The 21,946-nt window shown below is 38.4% G+C and overlaps 2 protein-coding genes across 5 annotated transcripts; both read left to right on the top strand.

Moving 5' to 3' along the window:
• Window positions 1-1,937: 1,937 nt before the first annotated feature.
• rusf1 (RUS family member 1) lies at window positions 1,938-14,512 on the top strand. 3 transcript variants are annotated; one of them, XM_080904337.1, is made up of 15 exons: window positions 1,938-2,266; window positions 2,342-2,419; window positions 2,500-2,614; window positions 2,707-2,752; window positions 3,048-3,080; window positions 3,166-3,271; window positions 3,493-3,594; window positions 3,993-4,063; window positions 4,535-4,719; window positions 4,828-4,885; window positions 5,404-5,468; window positions 5,554-5,691; window positions 5,765-5,833; window positions 5,921-6,026; window positions 7,951-8,083. In XM_080904337.1, exons 1-14 carry the CDS (start codon window positions 2,117-2,119, stop codon window positions 6,004-6,006), a joined length of 1,302 nt encoding a protein of 433 aa, XP_080760463.1. In that variant the 5' UTR covers window positions 1,938-2,116; the 3' UTR covers window positions 6,007-6,026; window positions 7,951-8,083. The 3 variants fall into 3 exon arrangements, with proteins under 3 accessions (XP_080760463.1, XP_080760465.1, XP_080760464.1); XM_080904339.1 differs by lacking the exons at window positions 1,938-2,266; window positions 2,342-2,419; window positions 2,500-2,614; ... (9 more) ...; window positions 5,765-5,833; window positions 5,921-6,026 and adding exons at window positions 7,040-7,198; window positions 8,306-8,338; window positions 8,437-8,555; ... (6 more) ...; window positions 13,603-13,658; window positions 13,987-14,512 and having other exon boundaries at window positions 7,951-8,152; XM_080904338.1 differs by lacking the exons at window positions 1,938-2,266; window positions 2,342-2,419; window positions 2,500-2,614; ... (9 more) ...; window positions 5,765-5,833; window positions 5,921-6,026 and adding exons at window positions 7,040-7,198; window positions 8,306-8,338; window positions 8,437-8,555; ... (6 more) ...; window positions 13,603-13,658; window positions 13,975-14,512 and having other exon boundaries at window positions 7,951-8,152.
• Window positions 14,461-21,249, top strand: elob (elongin B). Of its 2 annotated transcripts, XM_080904341.1 has the most exons (6): window positions 14,461-14,599; window positions 14,689-14,766; window positions 14,918-14,971; window positions 16,939-17,073; window positions 17,758-17,866; window positions 19,988-21,249. In XM_080904341.1, the coding sequence occupies exons 4-6, from the start codon at window positions 16,951-16,953 to the stop codon at window positions 20,098-20,100; spliced, it is 345 nt and encodes a 114-aa protein (XP_080760467.1). In that variant the 5' UTR covers window positions 14,461-14,599; window positions 14,689-14,766; window positions 14,918-14,971; window positions 16,939-16,950; the 3' UTR covers window positions 20,101-21,249. The 2 variants fall into 2 exon arrangements, with proteins under 2 accessions (XP_080760467.1, XP_080760466.1); XM_080904340.1 differs by lacking the exons at window positions 14,461-14,599; window positions 14,689-14,766; window positions 14,918-14,971 and adding an exon at window positions 15,838-15,993.
• Window positions 21,250-21,946: the final 697 nt, after the last annotated feature.

Below are 21,946 nucleotides of genomic sequence, written 5' to 3'. Positions count from 1 at the left end.
ATCTATATGTACTTCTGCATCCAAAGTTTTATAAATCACTTTCCATCCTGTATTAAAACTTTTAAAGTTTTAATACTGGATTTTATATTTCAGTAGCTCTCTGGCATGCTCATAAAAATGATGGATGAACTATGAACCCAGGTCTTTATGAACACTAGACACGCTTTGGCTTCAACATTTTTACTGGTCTACTGCTGGTTAGTTTCTTGTTGAATTTCTATTTCTTTATCAGTTTAACTTCTGTGCTTCACATGAAGCAGGTCTTTCTTACATCCGCAGGCTGAATTATATTAGGCTTACAAATGTCCTTTTTGACAAAGCATATAGTTAGGGCTGGATCAGGTGACCCTGATTCTTGCCTTAGAATTGGCTTAGGCTACTAGGGGCTTCCAATGATGCATTACTGTTTCTTCTTCACTGTGTGTTTACACACCTGCATTTAATTCTGCATTTAATCATTAGTTAATATTAAACTCTGGATCTCCTCCACAGTCTGTCTTTTGTCCTGTTTCTCTTCCCTCACCCCCAATCTGTCACAGCATATGGTCACCCCTCCCCAAACCTAGTTCTGCTTCAGGTTTCTTCTTGTTAAAAGGGACTTTTCCCTTCTCACTGTTGCCAAGTGTTTGGTGAAAGGGGGTCATTTGATTGATGGGATTTTCTCTGTGTTATTGTACGTTCATTACCTTGCAGTATAAAGTACCTTGAGGCAACTGTTATTATATTTGGCACTACATAAATGAAATTGAATTAAATCAATTTTAAGTGTCACAGCTATAACGTTTGTGGTAGTCTGAGTATCTTGACTTGACTTTAATACCAGTAAAACAGGAGTAAATACAGCAGAGCACAGGTGGGTTTGCAAGATAAACAACTGGAACTCAAGAATTAACTGGTTAATAAACTGGTTGAAAAACCATTCGTAGTTAAGCAAATGGTCCTTAGGTGCAAAAGTTCGATTACTGCTTTCTGCAGCAGTGAAGTTTGTTTCCTCAGAATGTGGGTTAACTCCCCAGTAAGGACCAGGAAAACCTCCCACCAACTTCCTGTCTTTGCAAAGTACTGTGATTGGGCTTGGCTTCCATTAGGCAGGTTATTTTCCAGCTGGTAAAAGGGGGAATGGACAAGGCAGGTACGTGGATTAGTCCAGATTCTCCAGAGAGGAACACAGGAAATGAAAGGCAGGTGAGTGTCTCACAGGTTAAACCCAAGCAAACAGTTCATAATTGCACTAAACCCCCTAAATAACAGTACCACAAAAACTGTTTAACAATCCGGTCCTGAGCAGCACTCTGAATTTAAATAATGAGGATGATCACTCAGGTGTACAACAGGTGTGCTTGCTCTGGGTTATCAGACACCACACCCACTGCTGTAAAGGATTGGTTAATCACCATTCACTTGCACAGAGGGGAGAGAGAAAAAGCAGGTGCCATACTAAGACAGGGTGAACCATTTCTATTTATTTATTTAACTGTATGTATTGTGTTTATACTTTTATGTTTAATTTTAAATCACCTGGAAGTTAAAGAATGGAAAAATGGTTAAATTACGTGAAGTTCATTGCATGAGCCGTATGAAACAAGGTTGGTGAAATTTAGGGGAAAGAAACTGTAGATATTGTCTTAAATGAATGTGCATTGCAATGTTGGTATCACATTTTTATTTTTATTTATTATTTATATTTTATTTATTTATCCTGCTTGTGTACGCTTTTTTTTTTTTTGACAGTATTTGTTTTTTATCATCTGAGTTCATTCATGTTAACTGACACATGGTTATGAAAAATATTTATTGTTCCTCCAGCAAGACCGTAAAAAGCGAAGAAAAAAAAAAATCTATTTCTCGTTTCTTTGACATCATTTGAGCGTCTCCGCTGGGGCTCCGCCTTGAACTTCTAATCCACCAATGAGTGATCGGGAAACTGTGAGTGCGGAAGCAAACCCGGAAACGTCACAAATCAAAACAAAACAGGACACGTCGGCTCTGTCACGCTGAAGTCCACTTTTAGCTGGGCTTTAATTAAATGCATTCCAGTGGATCTGAAGCCGCAGAATTGCTCAGTTTGTTTAAAAAATCGTTTACATCCCTCCGACTATCGCTCTTAAAAGTATAAATGGAGACGGACAAAGGTGTGGTTTTGGCAACAGAGAGATATGGCAGTGCAGAATCCTGGAAGTATGTATCAAAAGATGGAGTGATGGAGAGGAGGAGAGATGGGAGTGAAGGTCACTCAGGAGGAAACTCGGTTTTTGGAGTTTTTAAAGTAAGGCACAAGTGAACTTAATTGTGCTTACGCTAACTGCAAACATCAACCTGAAGTTTGAACTTTTGATTTCAGAGCGTCTTTCTGCCTCAAGGTTATCCAGAGAGTGTGAGTGATGATTATCTGCAGTACCAGTTCTGGGATACAATGCAGGTACAGTGGGTAATACAACAGGGATAGTTACATATCTGTGACATTAAACCCCTTCAGTCACGCTCTTCCTCCTCTCTCAGGCCTTCTCCAGTTCCCTGTCAGGGACTCTCGCCACTCAGGCTTCCCTCAGAGGTGTTGGTGTTGGAAACCAGGAGGCCACCGTAGCTGCAGCCACTGTTACCTGGTTATTAAAAGGTGGAAAAGTACATTTACATTTACATTAACCCTGCACAGCTCGTGCTGACCTCACTGGTGTTTCGATAACAAACAAATGTGTCTCCCTGCAGATGGGACTGGCATGTTGGGAAGAATCCTCTTCGCCTGGCAGAAAGGGTAAGGCTTATATGAGAAGATCTAACCCAGTGTGCAAAAGCAAATACTTTAGATTCTACAACTGTGGCCACTGATGATAAATTTTTTTTAAAGTGCATAAAATTCAGTGCTTTAAGGAAATTTAAGGAAGTGATTCTATCAGTATTTCCTTCAATGCCATTTGCCAGTCTCTTCTCTCACACACACACACACACACACACACACACACACACACACACACACACACACACACACAACATTGGCTTTTGTTCTGATAGAAATTATGTTCAGAGTAAGTTTCTTCGTCTTTTTCCAGGAGTAAGCTGGACTCTGAAGCAAAAAAATGGAGGTATGTGATAAATGTGTAAGACAAGTCATTCCAGTCACCACAGGAAACCCATTTGAGTTTTGTTTGTTTTTTAATTCCCAATTAGACTTTTTGCTGATGTGCTCAATGACATTGCCATGTTCATGGAAATACTGGCTCCTTACTTTCCTGCTTGCTTCACCTTCATTGTGTGCACTGCAGGGATATTCAAGGTAACAAACAAACAAACAAACAAAAAACGGGTTAATTCTGTTCAAAATTATTTAATGTACACCACAATTTAAAAGGCTATTCCCATTGCTAAATAGGTGATATAAAAATGAAATTCCTGTCTAGTTGACCAAGGACAGCCCAGGTGCAAGGATGCAGAAAAAGTATAAAACGTTACGTTGCGTTATCTTGCATGTCATCCATTTGTGTTTGTCTTCTCCAGTCTATTGTTGGAGTGGCAGGTGGTGCGACCAGAGCGGCTCTCACTGTTCATCAGGCCCGCAGAGACAACATGGCTGACATCTCTGCCAAAGACGGCAGTCAGGTAGCTGCCACTTCCTACTTTCATCACACTGTGTATCATCAAGCTAACCAACGTGAGCAGTTTTACACTGTTCATTGTCTACATGTTTTCAATCTTTCAAATGTACCAGGATGGAAACTTAATGTGATGGTAATTAGAAAAGGATATATTCTGTATACAATATTTTGGTGTGGCACAAGAAAGAAGCACAAAAAGCCCTTTAATGGTAGTTTTAAGTTAAACCAGGTAAAGCACGTTTGATTAATAATAACAGCAACATTTCAGGTCCCTGCTACTGAAGCAGATACATTTTATTATGTACACAATGTTTATCTCCAGAGACACACAGTAAAAAACAGGTAATTTGTAGCAAATCTGTAAAGCCATCATAACATCATCATCTCTGTGTTTTCCTTTAGGAGACTTTAGTGAATCTGGCCGGACTGCTGGTCAGTCTGATACTCATTCCCCTCGTCACTGATAATCCAGTGTAAGTTTTGCTATATTTCAAATACTAATTATATTCTTAACGGGTCAGTTTACCCAAAAAACATGTTTTTGCTCCAGCCTGCAATGCTGTTTATGATTGTTTTGATGTGAGGTTCTAGTTTTGGAGAAAAACTTTTTTTTCTTGGCACTTTGAGCCTTCAAGGTGATTGTGGTACAGTTTTATTATATTATAAGACAAGGTGGACATTTCCTTTGCTGGTACTTCCAAACCCAGACAAAATGATCTAGAAGGATCGGGTCAAGTAAATTTGACTTAAACGACTGCACAGCAAGTAAAGTTATCAAAGAGAAAAAAAAATAAAGAAAAAGAACAAAAAAATGATAATCAAAGTATAGGATAATTAAAAAAAAATAGTAATAGTAAATAATGTGGGTGAACTGTTGCTTTAGAGTGTTTCATGCCTCTAACATCACCCACCTCAGTCTCTTTCTCCCTTTCTGTCTTGTTTAGATTGACTCTCTGCCTCTTCTTCCTCTTCACCGTGCTTCATCTTTTTGCCAACTACAAGGCTGTGCGTTCAGTTGTCATGGAAACCTTCAACGAAGCACGGCTTTCTATCGTACTGCAGCAGTACCTGAAGGACAAACGAATCCTGAGTCCACCAGAGGCCAATCAGAGAGAACCAGTTTTCTTTGGTAAGAATTAAGTTTTTTGTGCTATCACACTGGCAGGGTAGAGTCCTGTGTCGAGTCATTGTAAATCTTATTAAGTTGTCTTCTGTTTTGCTTTTGATTTTGTTTTAGAGTTTGGGCAAACTGTGCCGATAAAGCTTGGAGTGAGGCTGCAGGAGATTGCACAGAGGTGATTGGTTTGCACGCATTTAAATGTTGCAGTAGCAATGAAAATATGCAGGGGAAGAGTGAGACAAGGAGGAAAAATCCAGAACAGGGAAGTTTTTATTAAATAGTTAAAGTCAGACACTGAAAAGCTGAAACGTTCATTTCTCAAATTACATGTTTTCGATTCTTTTCCTTGCGTCTTAGTTCCTCACACCAATGCAAGTGGAGGAAGCAAAGAAGAAGAAGGCTTTTCTCATTTCATGTGCCTCCTTGTCTGTTCTGTCCACCTTCCTCTGACCCCCAAATCAGTCTGTCTTAAATCACACACAGAAACCGTGACGGGCAGAAAGTTTGATGATCTTAAATAACTGAAACAGTTTATGGATAAAAACGATGAGCTGTTTAAAGATTCCTCCTCCTGCCACAGTTTGTGTATTCCAGCTGTGAGCCACTGGTCTGTTATATGTTGAAGTTAAAAACACTTCGGAAACATGTCATAAAACTAAAAGGAATTTCATTATCGTTCTGCTCATTTTGCAGCCCAGAAGATCTTGAGTTGGCTTTGAAGGAAAACAGCATGCCTTACCTGTTAGGAGTCAGAAATGGTATGCTGTCTTCCACCCATGCAAAGAAAAGCAGCATGTTTACATACTTGGAAAGTTATTTTTAAACCTCCTGTCTTTCTCGCAGGCTGTGTATGTGTTTGTTTGGGACCAGAAGCTTCAGTGAGTGATGAAATCAGAGCGATGTGCCAGGCGGTAGTACTCGGCAACATGCTGAGCTCGTCAAACTCCAGAGAAGCTACAGGGGCTGCACCGAAACAACAAAGTGAGCCTCTACCTCTTTCCATGTTTAACTGTTTAAATGTGAAGAACTGTAAAACTTCCTCTTTTCTTTTTAGAAGGTCACTGGGAAATGGTGCACAAGAGTCACAAGCTGATGGATGCCATTTTCAATCCATTACTTAAGGGTGAGCACATGCAAAACTGCTTTAACTTACCAATCATCCTCTCTGATTCCTTTAGTGGAAGCATGATTCTGGAAATGTAACCTTCAGGTGCTGAAGCTGCAGGATGGGACATGAAACGAACCCTGATCGACTGGGATGAGTGGAGAGTCGAGTGGAAAACAAAAAGCAGCTGAGAAGCTTTAAATAAACAAAGGTGTTTTTAAGTATGCCTGATTTGATTCATTTAGCTGCCCCAACTCTCCAGAGAAAAATAGTTTATATGTTTACAAGAATAATATTTTATTTATTTTTATATTTTAAGTAATTAAAAAAAAACCCAGCAGATCACCACGGAGAAAATGATCTTGGAGCTTTTTTTGTGTGGGTATTTTGAAGAAAATATCAAAGTATAGATGCAAAAACAAAACGGTAGGGAAGGGGGCGGTATTAAACTGCCTTAACCAATCAAGGCACAACAAAGAAGAGGGAGCAACAACATCCGGTGGAAAGCGGATATGTCAAGTTCGAAACATCGTTGAGTAAAATTATAATTTACTAATAGTACGTAAACACAAAATAATAATAATAATACTTGAAGTTTTCTTACATGCGACAGGGCTATTTCTTACTTATTGTTCTTAACTTTGTTTTTTTGTCATTTAAAAAAAATTGAAAAAGTAGATTAAAATATAAGTGAATTTACAAAATGAGACAAATCACTATAAGAGTAAATGTAAACATAATAGATACATAATTCAGTCCTCCCAGTCAATTTTAGTCTTAGTGAATTGTGGCTGTGTTTTAAAGTACATATATATATTTTTTAATGCCTAAATTCAATTTATTACATTACATACAGTAAGACAAGTGATTTTATGGACATATCTTTCTGGGGAAACCACAGTTGCTGAACGATAACACGAAATTGTAGACTTAACCCCCAAAAAGAAAAAGCTATTAGTTTAGGAGATCATTTCAAAGAAATATCACATTTATGGATCCAGCAAATTAATTTTCTGTAGTTTTCACCATATGGTTAAACATAATCTCAATATCAGGAATTTTCACAAATACCACGATTTTTGAAAAAACAAAAATCATATTAATTATCAATCCTAAATATTATTAATTTTTAATGATAAATGTAAAAAAAAGTACATATTTCTAAGGAAGAATAAATGCGACCTTTATTTTGAAATGTCCTTCCGGATGTTGAAGTGTCCAAATTGTTGTTAGCTGGAGACGTTTCTCATACAACTTTAGCGTTAGCAACAACAAAATCGGTTTTTGTAGTTCCAACTTGACCGAAATTTGACCATAAATGGGGAGATATACGTGTGCCTACAACTGCGACACCTCGAGCGATCCAGACGTAAAGTTTTTTAAGTAAGTTTTCGACAATAGCGCTGCTTTTTGGTTAAACTAAACCAACAGACAGCTAGAAGCACGTTTGTAAAGTAACAGTGGCTGACAGAACTAGGCTTGTATCAGTGTTAAGACTCAAATTTTCCACCTTTTCTCAACATTTTAAGCCCACATAATTAGATCTTTTTCTGTATACATGGGAGTGCAGTTCGGAGTGCACCTGGAAAAGTTACCGAGACGTGTACACAAGCTCACTAAGCAAAAAAAGGAAAGCTGCATTTTTTTAGATGGTTTGGACATATGCAGAGGAGGGACAGTGGATATATTGGACAAACGATGCTTAACATGGAGCTGTGGATTTGGTAAAGGAGAACATACAGAGGGTTGCTGTGACAGAGGAGGATGCTAAGCATAGGTTGAGATTGAGGCAGATGAACTGCTGTGGCGACCCCTAAAGGCAGCAACTGAAAAAAGAAGAAGAAAAAAGACCACTTAAGATCCTCTAAATGACATCTATGAGACAAAAATACTCCAGATTAAGATCTTTAACAGTAAATTATGCTCTTATTATTATGTTTTTCTGTTGTTTAAGTTTAATTATCTAGCTTACGTTCAGTATATCACGCTGGAAATACTGAGTGTTATATTACATATAGCATATCATAATTAGTTTTAACAGAGTTAGTCAACAGGTAAAATTTACTGAACTCTACACAATTTTTAGTGAGTTACTTTTCACACGGGAAAAAAATGTTTTCTGTGTGTGCATGCAGGTTTCCCCTGTACAATCCCCGAAAACTTAAAAAATGGGTACTGAACATGAAGTGGAAGGACTGGACGCCGACTCGCTTTTCTGTTCTGTGCATCAATCACTTTGAGGAGCAGTACATTGACAAAACGGGCAAAAGTGTGACACTTCGGGAAGATGCGGTTCCCACCATATTTACACCGACTGACAACACACAGAAAAAGAAGGTTTGTGTGTATCATAGATAATTGTTGGCATCATTTAGAAATAAAACATTTGTGAAATATTTAAAGCTGCATAATGAAACTCCTCCTGTTTTTCTGTTTAAACCTCAGCGGCTTTTTAAAAATAAAGGTGTTGTTACTGTCTCCTTGATACAGGCTGCCATTAACCCGAGACGTAAACGACACAAGGTGAGCTGACCCAGACAGTTAGCTTTTTATTGTTTAACGTTTAATGTTATTCATTTTTCTAAATGCATTACGTGTTGTTTATTTTATTGTGAAAGCAGCAACCTGGTGCTAAAAGCTCAGAGAAGGATTTGGCTGCATCTGCAACATCAGCTCTCCCTGCAACAGACGACAGTGTCCGGGCCAAAGAACCCAGCCAGACAGACCAAGAGACATCTGGGTATGTAACTACACACAAGGAGACGTTTACTGTCCTAGTCCTCTTTTCATAAATCAATAATAAGCAGTAATGCTTCAGTATGCACAGTACGGATGCCCTTCATGAGGGATTTGTGTCTCTTCCTTGTTATCTTTCACTTTTTAGGCAAATGTGTGAACAGCTACACTATGGAGCCAGTTTCTTAAATCATTAATTATACGTCTAATAAGTCAGTGTTTACAGTTTGAAGACTGCCATTAGCTTCTTGTGCATATTTGCTTGTTAATTATTAATAATACATTTATTTGTAAAGTGCATATTTACAAAGTGCTTAACCGTTTGAATAAAACCACACATTAAGGATAAGTGTACATAATTAAACATGCAGTTAGTCTTACATTCATTCCTGCATACACACATTCAAAGAACCAAGGGCCAAAAACAACAGTCAAACAATTAAGGAAAAGCGGAGTTATGAAGCGTCACTGAAAACCAACCATAAAAAATTCAGCCAACCTGATAAGCTGAGGAAGGTTTAGCAGTGGCAACCTCAAAAGCATTATTACCTCTGGTTTTAAAGTAAAGACGTAAAACAGTTAAAAGACCTTTTCAGACCCAGATGACCCTCTTCAGTCTAAGCAGATCTGCTGTATAGGTAGGAGCCAAGCCATGTAGGGCTTTATATGTTATTAATAACATTTTAAAATGAAGAAAGGTTTAATTTTTGCAGTGTTTGTTCAATAAAGGAAACAAGGCTGGATGAGCTTAGAGATCAAAATTTAGATTGTGGTAAATAATATTAGCAGCATATTCCATATTATTCTCTAAAACCAACTTCCTCCTGTTCTCATCGCTCCTTAATTCACTGAATCTGCAACTTTTTTGTTATATATTTGCTGAGCTTTTAACATTCACACCATAATGAGGTTATGAGAAACAGTTTCTAGGTGTCACAGATTGATTCAGTTATATTCCACTGTATATTTATAGTGACCGTGTAGTTTGGGAAAGAAAGCCATATTGCTGACCAACTTGTAGTCTCGAGTTTAGTTTTAGTGCACTTCTTATCGTTCACACAGGTGTACTTAAAAGTGCTGCCTTGTAGTCATAAGCTACACATTCAAATATGCACATAAATTCTGAAAACAAAGCATTTTTCTTTGCGTGGTTTTGATGCTTGATATTTATTTGCTGAGAAAAATATTTGTTTTGTGCTCAGTGAGGGACATTTAAGATTTGTTAGAAGTTTTAGAAGAAAAGCAAAAGATTAAAAAGGATAAAAGGACTAAACATGTTACTTCTGACTAGTCAGTTTCTCTCAGAGGTATAAAAACAATCTGGTTTGTCAGCTGCTACCTGCTGAAAGATTGTGGCTCATAAATGTCTTTATAGAAGCAGTTAGCATTATACAAACGCCTCAGATTTTAAATTGATATATATTTAATGCACAAGCCTAAAAACCACAGTAATCTTGCAAAAAGGTTGTTTTGGATGGTACAGTTTGCAGGTATAACACAATGTCAAACCTAAGTTGTTTTTTTTTCTTTTAAAAGCTGATAAAAGCATTTAAGATGACATTTTCCTGCTGTACACGCATTTAAAAACAAATTTACAGTCATGGTGGTTTGCTGTATTGGTCCATTGGAGATCTGCCCACTGGTTAGGTCACTAAACCAGTTTTCAGATCTAACCAAAGGTCTCCTTGGGACTTGTTGTGTTGGCAAAGAGGACTTTCTGGTCGATCACAGGTTTTCTCTTGGAAAAAGATCAAATCAAATCAAACACCAGAGAGGTTTCTTTGGTGCTTCTCCTTCATAAATTTAAAATTTTTCCTGTTCTTTTATTTATTTTGTTAATAATTTCTGTACAGATATATATTATCGTTTCCTTAATGTTTTACGTTTTTTTCTGTTTTAATGATTAGAGATCCCAAAACGTCAGAGAAATGGAGGATTATAATTGATGAAGCACTGATGAAGATCGATTCATTTCCACACTTTTTTCATGGAGATTACTGTGTACCACAGGTAAATGGAATTGTATTATATACATACTGATCACTGGGATAGCTTAAGAGTTTATGTTTAGCTAATCTTATGGCATTTACGGCATATCCGATATGTTTTATCTTGTTGTTTATCTTCATTAGTGCGAGTTAATCTATGTGTGTGTTTCCACCTGCATCAACAGAGTATCCACTGGGCTCCAGATAATAATTTCAGTGTAAGTAGAATATTTTCAGTCTACTGGGGATGTAATAATTCTCTGAAACTGGATGAACGGATGAACACTAAAACCACAACCCTGATCACTTGATTGGATCATAAACAAAAAATAAACTTTTATTCTCATATATTTCCAGTTCACCCACTACTGGGACATTTTTAAACAGAATTCACCAGACTAGCTTTAACCAAGGGCTCCACACGGGTATCAGGACACTAAGTGTTGCGCACAATTGTGTCACAGTTTCCTGTCTCTGCTGCATTATTCTTACACCCCTTTAATCTGTAAAGGTTTGTCTTTTATATCGTGGAGCACTTAATTCACCTCCTCTTTTGTCATTTTTACAGCCTGAGGATAAAGACAATGAAAACATTATAGAGGTACGTCTGTTGTACGATTACCTGCAGGTGTTACTCCAAATCCAAACCAGGGTTTTGGGTGGTTTTGTCCCTCTGCCTGATGCATTGTCCTGACTGCAGGTGAAGGAGCCATGGGAGTGGCTTGCTCTGGATGTCCGAGGACCGCTGCCTCAAACAGTAAACGGACACAAATACATTTTGACGGTGACAGACTTCTACTCCAAATGGGTGGAAGCTGTGCCGATGACAGCGTGCCTCCCTTCAGATGTGGCAAAGAACGTCGTGGACATCATTGCGCACTTTGGATATCCACTGAGAATCCTCTCTAGACTGCCTCTTGACATAGTCCACAAAGTGAGCGCGCACACTTGATTAATCTGCCTGGACTGTTTTGCAAAACCTGATTTCATATCAACATCAAAAATGTAGTTGAAGTTTAGAAACTTGCATTTTTTAAAGTGCCTTATAAATCTGACTTGGAATTAGTGCCTGAAAACCAAACCCAAGGCAGTTAAACCCATGTGTAGTTATTATAGTGACATGCTTTTAATTTAGAAGAGCATATTTAACCTTCACAAGACCAACTCGGCAATCATATAATGCATAAAGAGAAGCTAATATACTCCTCCTTATTTTCTTTCACACATATACTGTTGTGGTTTGTTCCAAATGGGTAACAGTTTTGTCTTGTGGTACTTGCATGAATACAGTTGTTTTTTTTTTAGAGTTCCAGTATAAAAATATGGTGCTGAGAATGAAACTTTATCTATTCTGTGAGATGTCATGATAATTAAATGCTAATGAAATAATATTGGTTTTATTTTTGTTAAATTAAACATATACTCTGAATTGTCCAGTATAACATGTTATACTGGAAATGAATTACCACCAGCTGAAAAAGCCCTTTGTGTCTTCCAGCTCATAATATAATGCATGATACTTTTTTTTGTTATAAACTAATGTTATAGTGTGTCCTCATTGTCCAGTTTCACACAACTGTATACTGTGTGAATGTCTTCCCGATGACAGATCAACCGAGAACTGAAAGATCAGCTGAAGGTTGCTGTTGCTCTTGTGGTCTATCATCAGCAGACGGGCATCGCAGATATGATCACACCACAGCTGATAGACAGGTCTGTAAAAAGCCAGGGTGTGCTAATATTTGTTTTTTGTGACATTTTATAGTCTTGTTATGCCTTTATACCTGTAGTTTTGTTTCTTTTGGTCCTTTTCCAGATTTGATTAATTTTACCAAAATACATTTTGTCATTTGGATGACCTACAAAGTTCATCCTCTTGTTGTTGCAGGTGAAAACTTGTAGCTTTTAACACAGGATTAAAACACTTAGGTTATTAATAATATCACGAATGCTAAAGTCTCTGAAGTTTTCTGTTACCATATTGGTTTTGCAGTTAATAGTTTTAGATGCATTCGTGCTTTTAGGGCAGTTATAACTGTGCATGCACCAATAAATCAGGCAAACATCAGTATCTGTTTGTTAAGTGGTGATGTAACAGGATTATTCATAGTGAGTCATTCAAACCACACAGGAACATGTTTTAATGCATTGTGTTGTTGATGGATCATCTCTGAAATATAGTCCGTTTTCATCATCTTCTTCCTACCAGATGATAGTGGGAGACCCTCAACGTGAACTTTTATTGAGAATAGTTTTATCCAGATCTGTGCTAATGTGTTTCTATCAGCTCGACCATAACTAGCCACCTGGTAGTAAAGCATATGTCAAGTATCCCAAAGCTGCTGTTATTTTTTCCATCTACCTTAACATCGAAAGTTATAGCCGAGCTCTACTTTTTTCTTTTTTGTCAAAAAATATACTAAAGTGAGAATTTTGTCAACTTCAGATGGAAATTAGCTCTTCTTTACTTTTGGATGTCTGGACATGAAACTTTATTGAAACAGCGGTCACGCTCATTTTATTGGAGCTGAAAGAGTCTGGACAATTTTGAACTCTCTGTGGATTCTCAGTACTTGTTTTGTTGGGAGCTAAAGGAATATTTGAACAACAATTTTCTGCTGATGATGTAGTTGTCTTTTATAATAGTATTTATGTTTTTTTCTCAATGAGATAAAAGGGAATAAATAACACCAAAAATATAAAATATCTGGCACCTGTGGACCAAACTGTTATTACAAACAATCGGCGCATAATACCTGGATGTTCTGTCATGATAGTAACATCTCAGTGCTGTAATGTTCCTAATCAAACAGGATGGTGAACGATCTAATAGAGGAGCATGCAGCTGACTGGGATGTTTACCTGCCTGCCAAAGTGTTCAGTCTGTGCTTCAAAGAGCATTCAGAGACCGAGGAGAGGCCTTTCTCAGTGCTCTGCTGTAAGGGAATAGAGCCTGTTCAATTCCCCCGAGAACTGGATGTAAGTGTAGGTTTTAAAATTTGAGTTCTAATAAATCTTACAGGTAAAGTAAAATGACTTTCTGTGTAATCCATTTTTTCACAGTTTCCACTTTCCAAGATCCGAGAGAGTGCCTTTGTGGTTAGATAGAAGTTTATTCGGTGAGTTTTATGTGGAGTTGTGCACCACACTGTAATATAATATTCTGTATTTTACTGTTGTTTGGAACTGTGTGAAGCATATGGGGCATTTGTGGAATATATCACTGGGATTAGGTAATTACTGTTTCTATAGCAATTATTCAGGTTTATATTTTCTCTCGGTTAGATTATTGAGGTGTTCTTTTAACAAGCATCAGAAATCAGTTGAACGACTTCAAATCCAGCAGTGAGACGTCTTAAAATATTATGCCAGTTTTAGTGACACTACACTGTGTTGTTTTAAACTGACTTAACAGTGATGTTCAACTTGTCTCAGTTTTATTTTCAGGTCACTTTAATTGGAAACAAACTGGAGCTGCTTTAGCAGCAAACCAGGGAAGAAGAACGTGTTCAGTCCTGGAGGTATTCGTTCTGGTGGAAACCCTGATGAGTGGACCGGGATGTTCTAGTACTGAGTTCTGTGGAGAGGATTTGTTGATGAAGCTGTGCATTTCGACAGCATTTTCCACTTTGTCTGTGATACACTGAGATGCTCCACCTATTTTTCATTCGCAAGTATTTTTGGATGTAGTATTTTAATTCAGTTTTTTGCTGTAGCACTGCAGCAAAATGTCTTGCTTAAAATATATAGCAGCATGTCTGCAGTGTTGAGACTGGAACAAGCTAAATGTAGGTTAGGAAGGCGAGACAGTTTTCTGAGCCATAGGAGACTGATCAGTATAGCATTATTATTTTTATGACTTCAAGCAGTTCAGCCACCTCCACTGGTAAGGTTTAGGCTGCTGATCGTTGATGTTTTCTGTTTGTAAAAAGGTAAAAGATGCCAATAAACTTTATTTAAATATCATTTTTAATCACTAGTGAATAGTTTTTGTTTATTGACTATCCATGTTATTCTTATCCAATCTGGGGGTTCTTGAGGCCAACTCAGCTACCTTAAGGTGAGAGAGGGGTACACCCTGGTTGCCAGCCTATCGCATGATAACACAGAGAGACGGACAACCATTCATACTTACAATCTCACCTACAGCCAATTTAGACTCGCCAGTTACCCGATGCATGTCTTCAGACTGTTGGAGTAAGAGGACCCAGACTGGAAAAAAACAAAGTAAAACTTTCTTCTTTTTTTTTAACAATAATTTCACAAACAGCTGATTTACAAGTTTTCCAAGAATCAGTTGACGAGCCTACAACTCACTTCTGCTATTCTTATTTTACAGTAAAGAGAAGTGTGTGTTTTTCTGTCGCACTGTTTTTAGACACTGCTGACTCCTGAGGGTCAAGACAGAAAACCAAACCTCAGCTGTTGTCAGGTCAGTCATCCCACTCATCTCTGAGGGAAGGAAGGCGTGATGAAACAGTTTAAAAGGTGTCGATGTTACAAAACTTTACTTGTGTTGAATCCAAAAGGAGGAAGCTTCTTGCGAGATCAGAAAAAATCTGAAAAGAAATTAAGATTTCCTTGACCTACCCCAGATCTCAACAAAATAGATGAGTTCATTTATAAATATCCAGAATAATTATAAATATTTTATAGATAAACACACACACAATCTTTGCACTTATAAAATAATTTTGTATTTGAACACTATTCTCATCTGCTAAAAACAGTATTTTTAACTCTAGTGACTGCTAAAACTATCAGCTGTAAAATCATCTACTAATCTGTCTGCTAACCATCGATGGCAGGGGTATCAAACTCAAGGCCCAGGGACCAAAATCTGGCCAGCAATGACTCCAACCCGGCCCACAGGTTAGCTTTGAACAATATTCAAGCAGGGCACTCATTTTAAGCTTTTAACCGTGCTTTTATAAGATTTACAACTTTTCATGCTGATAAGGACCTCACCCATTCATACTACACCAAAGTAATTAAGTAACAGATAAACCGTTAAATGGCAGAGTTCCTGTTTCGCCCCACTTACTATGGAAATTTCTGATTTTTTGTGAATTAACAAAAGCATTGTTTTATTTTAAATTTTAATTTTCCACATTTATTTAAGCCCAGAGTTTCAGTATTCATGCTCACGTGTTGACTTTTGCAAAACAAAACGTCTCAGTGTGTGGGGAAAAACGTGGTGCAATCCTTCATAAAACGGGAGCTCCGATTAACTCTGATAATTTAAGCAGTTATGAAGAGAAATAAGACATTCAGACAGATATTCTCCTGTTGCATTAGTTTGTGCATGCACAGAGTGACGGCGCTGTGCGCGCTGCCCTCAGCTGGTGGATGGTGGAGTTAAAGCGGTGGCTGTCTGATGCTGCTCTGAGCTCATAGTTGTCGTTGTGCAGTGCAGTTTTTCTCCCCACTGTGTGCAGCCAACCGCAAGAAATGGTGAGTGAGGAAAACACATACAGAATATAGTGGCCTGTTGACTACGAAAAACCGACTTTAGGTCAGCCGGCAAACCCTCCCCAGAGCGGTAAAATGCCTGATTTGAGCAGCTAAGCTGGTCACAAAGCAATCACTCAGAGACGAATGTCTTTGTTTAGCTAACCTTTGCTAGCATTGGCTAGCTTCTCCTGCGTTAGTCAATACAGTAGCTCATGGTGGCTCGTTGCGCTATACTCTTCAAGTTGATAGCAAGTTAAGCACAGTGGGGTCCGATCAATGTGAACGAACTGACTGTTGTTCGAGATAAATCATCCAAATTTTTGTGGCTCAAATAGCCATCTAGCCGCACAAAAGCTAACTGGCTAAAGTTATCAGCTAACGCTGCCATGTATGTAACTTAGATAAAAAATGGTTGTTTAGCGTGAGCGGGGCTTGTTTTAAAAGTTAGAGGAGTTGAAACACAAACTGTCAACTTTATAGTTCAAGTCTGTGAAAACAGTTGATCGAGGAAGCCGCTACAGCTGGCGTTAACAGATGGCTGAAGCTTTGGTTAAAACTGCCTTAGCTAAGCTATGTGTCACTGCGGCTATTTAAAACGTGAGGTGTAGAGAAGTGACTTGGCTTACTCATAAAGTTACCAAAGTGTTCCCACACAGAATAACCTGGTTAAGCAGAGACTGTTTCAGTTTATAAACGCCCATCTACCGTCTGTTTGTTTTGCTCAAACTTTAACCAGCTTTTTCTCACGTGATAAATCTATCTGGTGATGGCACTGGATACGTTCTGTAGGCTCAACAGAGATGAGCAGTATCTGATATAAATGCTCAGAAAACAGAATTGAGCTTAATTCAGTAAGACAGGACGTGTGTTTCTGAGAATCAGGGTTACAGTGTTTATCACTATCATCACTATCTGATTTTCTCCTGTCACTTCATCTCACTGCAGGATGTGTTTCTAATGATCCGACGTCACAAGACGACCATCTTCACAGATGCCAAAGAGTCAACCACAGTCTACGAACTGAAGCGCATCGTGGAGGGCATTTTAAAGAGGCCACCTGAAGATCAGAGGCTTTATAAGGTGAAATAAATTACCTGGAAACCTTGTTAATAGTATTTTTTTTAACCTTACAATTTTATACTCTAAGCAATGTCTCAAAAAAAGATTGTTAATCAAAATAATAGCTGGAGCTCTAATACCTGTCCTTTATTCACTTGACAAAGCTGTTCTCACAAAACGTGAATCAAAGTTTTCTTTTGTTACTTGAAGTCTCCCCTGAATGTTTAGCCCCAGCAGTCAGCGGACAGGAGCAAACTTATAATTTATAACTGAAATCAAGTGACAGTAACATATTTTCAGAAATTAGAAGGAAGTCCTACATTTCCTCAAGCGCGCCCCCCCCCCCCCCCCCCCCCCCTTTCCCCTCTCAATGTAAAAGTGAAGTTGAGTCAATGTCAATTACAAAAAGCTTGTCCTCCATTTCAGTTTGTCAGGAAAGTCTAATCTTTCATTTAAAAAAAAAAAAAAATCAAAGTTTTTACAAAGTTTAAATATTTTTACTTTGGTTCAGGTTCTATCTGAACACATCATTGGGCTTCCTTTTTTTCCTTTCCTCAAACTTTGGCTTTTTGTTGAGTACAAGCAGTCTTCACATCAGAGAACAAGGCCTCGCCATTTTCGCTTTGTTACAAAACAGTCTGTCCTGCAAACTTGATCCTGCAAATCTCTGAAGATGTCTGCTTCTTTTAACTCTTTCTTCTTCAGGATGACGTGCTGCTTAATGACAGTCAAACTCTTGGAAACTGCGGCTTCACAAATCAGACAGCCCGGCCTCAGGCCCCGGCCACGGTGGGATTAGCGTTTCGTCTGAGTGGTGAGTAGTTCATCTTCTAACCCACCTCAATACTAGATTTTACTGTGAGCTTATTCGCTTGATCTGAACTCAGGTTTAGGGAAAAAAAGATAACAGCCAAATTCTACATTCTGGATTCTGGTTTACACTAAGCAACTTGTCACATCGATGCGCTATACAATCCAAATTATCTCTAAAGTTCCAAAAACATACCTACCAACATTTAAGTTTCAAAATCTGGGAGTTTGTAGTTCTGTTGTAGCATATATATCAGGCCACAGACCGTGAGTCGTTTGGTATCATACCGCAAGTTGATGCTTGGGTGTGAAATTTGTGGTTTTCAGGGTTTTTTAACGTTATTTTTTTTTATAGTTAACTCGGTTTCCCTGGGTCTTTTCTCGTGTGTTATGAATAAATCTTCTTTTTTTTTTTTTTTTCTTTTTTTTTTGGGTACCGGTACTGGTTTTATTTTGTTGTATTTATCCGCGACACCTTAAAGGGCGGCTCGTGAAAAGATTGTCGAACATAAACCGGTCCGTGGCGCAAAAAAGGTTGGGGACCGCTGGTTTAACGTACATGCACATATCCAAAATGTTGCTTTTTGTGAAAAATTTGTCCTCAAAAGAATGTACTACTAAAAAAAAAAATGAGTCTGCATCAAGCAAAGATGAGCTGGTTCTGCTGTTTTTAAACAAGAAAATGAAGAACCGGAGATTCCAGGTTTGTCCAGTTCCGATAAGAAGGCAGAATTTCATGGTTTGGTACAGGAGTTGAAGCTGTATCACGATGTCAGTGGGGCAGTTTGAACCCTTGTTGGCAGAGTTGGGACCACATCTGAGGAGGCAAAGAAATCATTTCAGAGAGCCGACTGACGGCGTTTAGCTGTGTCTGAGCTGAAATTGTATTATGTTACTATTTGTGTATTCAGTATCGGTGTACATTTGGAGCTACAAGCACACTTGTTGGTAATTGCAGTGGTCTGATTGGTGACGCCTGTTCATTCACATGATAAAAATTGAGCTTGATCCCAAAAAATTAGTACTATAAAATTACGCAGTCGGTGGGACTGGCTGCACCAAAATGCTCGCAAGAATCTTTCACGCCCAGCATGTAAAGGCTTTAAGTACTTTCCTGAATAACTTTAATAGGATATGTTCCCACCACAACTAATGGGTAAGCAAAGCTAGTCATAGTTTGCTGTTTGAACTGTAAGTTATTGTAATATGTTATCCTCTTTCAAGCCAAATGTGAGCTATAACCACTTCTGTTAAATTGTCCAGCTTTTAAAGAAAATTGTTGCAACTTGTTGTCTACAGTTGGAAAGAGGCGTTTATATTTTTACAAGTTTTTGATTATGTGTTATTAACTCTGGAAGCTCGGTTTGGTAAATGTGTCCAACTTAGCAAAGTCCATCACCCTGTGTCACACACACTGAAATGGGTACATATGTGGCTGAACTCATCATTGTTTATGTCTTGCGATTTTACTGCGTCTTTGTAGTAAAGAAAGATGAAATGGTAAAAAGAGGTAATTTATTTAGAACTCAGCTGTGGTGTCTGTGTAGAGATTGGCAAGGCACATCCTTTGAATCGGGTTGCCAGTTTGTGCCGCCAGATGGGTTGAAATTGTATTTGGAGTGTGTACTGTGTGTGCATTTCATAGACAATCTGGCAAATTGGGCAAAGTTGGCTCAACGTACAAAACGTACTGATCCGTGTATTCCAGTTATTCATGGTAAAGTTTAAGAGTCGTGCAGGTTTGGGAGTTTTCTGAGAGAAACCGACTGCCGGGAGATGGTCTTAAAATACAAGTGAAAACAGGAAAAATGGGAATGTTGCCAGAAAAGATTGCCAGAGCTTTTCAAAGAGTTTTTCTTTGTCACTCAGGAAATGCCATTTTTTTTCCAGTGGAAGAAGGAAAATACTTTTTAACTTATTCAGTGTTCAACATTGGTCTAGTTGTCCAAAACAAACACTTTGTGACTTTTTGGCGTTTTAAAAACTGTTATTTTAAAATTCAGGTCCCCCTGGATACAAAATTATTCATTTCTTTGGATCTCCTTTCATGTTACTTTGATCTCTTTCCAGAATTTAATGTCTCTTTTGTCTCTCTCTGTGTTTTAACTTTCTGTCGTTCTCCCAGATGATTCCTTTGAGCAGCTGAGGATTGAGCCCTTCTCCACTCCCCCTGAGCTCCCCGACGTCATGAAGCCCCAGGATTCAGGCAGCACAGCCAACGAACAGGCTGTACAGTGAGCTCAGAGGCGGGGGAAACGAGAGGGACACACAGGGGGTCGAAGGGAGGGGTTGAATTTTTGGGAAGTGATGCCTCAGCGGGTGAAGTTTTGCCTTGCCGACGACCGATCTTCAGCTGGGCGTAAACAATTTCAAACGCGGATTCCCCCTTGGTGTAAATGTGAGGGTGCTTCAAAGTGGTTCATTTTGTCCTGAAATCGGCAAACGCATGCTAGATAAATTGATAATTACACAAAAGACCCCACAGAGATACCTGACGGACTTGTCACGACACTGTCAGTCATCCACGGGGTTGGTAAAGGCTGAACATGAATAATTGTACCTCGTATTTAATGAATTCTAGTCTTTATTTGGAGTAAGGCTGATGCTGCCTTACTTGTGTTCTTTAATTTGCTGGCTTCAGAGTGGGATTTGACAAGGTGTCGCATTTTTAGGTTTTTATGTTTGTGTTTCTTTATTAAAATATTACTAGGATTAACTTTTTTGGGGGGTGGTTTGGATATGTGTTGCTGCAATAGCTTGGAGTTTGTGAATATCTAAGTTACTGAGACTGAATGACTCATTTGAATCTTCAGTACACGTCTTCAGGCATAGCAGCAATCAAAATTCAAGTTGTGGCGATTATTCTTTACTTTTCCCTTCTTAACATTGATGGAGACCTCTTCACCTTTCCTCAGCAACGATTGGTTGTAGCCTGTGACTTGCTTGACAGTCTGAAGTGAAGAGGTGACACGTCGTGGTTAAATTATGAGCTGTGCCTGGCTGCTTATTTTGCCTCCCATTTATCCCGGAACCATAGCTCATTTATGTCATGCTGCAGTTTGTGCTGTATTTTACACTGTTAATACCATAATGCGTATTATTTTCAAAAAATAAAATTGTATTAGAAATAAACACTTCTGCACATCAAAACTTCACATTATGGTGTAACACTGGGTCTCATGATCTAGAAACTTAATAATGATTACAAAAAAAAAAAAAAAGTCTGTTATTACAGGAAGAAGATGTAATGGCCTGGTGGGTGTGGGAAAAGACGCTGTTTAATATTACATTTAAAAGCATATTTGAAGATTGAGGCTGTTAAACAGTGGGATGTGATGATCAAAGTTGCACTTGTAACTGGTTTAACATTAAAAGAATTGTTTTTCACATCTGTGTACTGTTGTGTGTTTGTACAATTTAAAGTGATCTTTGAACATAGACGGTGTAAAATGTTGCCCACAGCCACTGTGGCCTTGATGAAGCCACGATGTTGGTGTTTTAGCAGCTGCTGTTAAAACACCACAAGCTACTTAGGAGGTCTGTACCGCACAGAAAATCATATTTCGGGAAATCTGACAAGTGGATGACTTATTTAAACACACAGATTGTAAAGCTGTTATGAATGACGAAACTATCCATAGGAGCCAAAAGCCATTGTTGAGCCAGGCTGTAAATCTGTGAATTTTAACATTGAAATCTGTTGAAGCCAGCTTTAGAAGTTTGATTTGATGAATTGTGCAGCAATTCATCAAATCCACAAATGGATTTTCCTTACAAATGTGCCACCATTTAAGGCAGGGGTGGGAGAACTCAAGGACCCGTGTCCTGCAGGTTTTAGATGTCTTTGATCCAACACAGCTGATTTAAATGGCTAAATTCCTCCTCAACATGTCTTGAAGTTCTCCGGAGGCCTGCTAATGAACTAATCCTTTGATTCAGGTGTGTTGACCAAGGGTGATATCTAAAACCAGGACACCAGATTTTGAGGCCTGGAGTTCCCCACCCCTGATTTAAGAGGAAATGAGCAGGCTGTCCGATGGTATAAGATTTATTGCCGAGAAGCGCTGTTGTAACAAAGGACTTA

The sequence above is a fragment of the Rhamphochromis sp. 'chilingali' genome, assembly GCF_963969265.1.
Source record: "Rhamphochromis sp. 'chilingali' genome assembly, chromosome: 15".
Taxonomy (NCBI): Eukaryota; Metazoa; Chordata; class Actinopteri; order Cichliformes; family Cichlidae; genus Rhamphochromis; species Rhamphochromis sp. 'chilingali'.
Note: the sequence above shows the minus strand (reverse complement) of the source record. Positions and strands in the feature narration are given on the sequence as shown.

What these genes read in the sequence shown, in the direction of transcription:
- elob (XM_080904340.1), top strand. An exon ending in AAGATCAGAGGCTTTATAAG is followed by an intron (nt 17,074 to 17,757) that starts GTGAAATAAATT and finishes TTTCTTCTTCAG; the next exon opens with GATGACGTGCTGCTTAATGA. An exon ending in ATTAGCGTTTCGTCTGAGTG is followed by an intron (nt 17,867 to 19,987) that starts GTGAGTAGTTCA and finishes TCGTTCTCCCAG; the next exon opens with ATGATTCCTTTGAGCAGCTG.
- rusf1 (XM_080904337.1), top strand. Translation starts at nt 2,117, where the DNA reads ATGGAGACGGACAAAGGTGTGGTTTTGGCAACAGAGAGATATGGCAGT. An exon ending in TCTGAAGCAAAAAAATGGAG is followed by an intron (nt 3,081 to 3,165) that starts GTATGTGATAAA and finishes ATTCCCAATTAG; the next exon opens with ACTTTTTGCTGATGTGCTCA. An exon ending in TTTCAATCCATTACTTAAGG is followed by an intron (nt 5,834 to 5,920) that starts GTGAGCACATGC and finishes TGTAACCTTCAG; the next exon opens with GTGCTGAAGCTGCAGGATGG.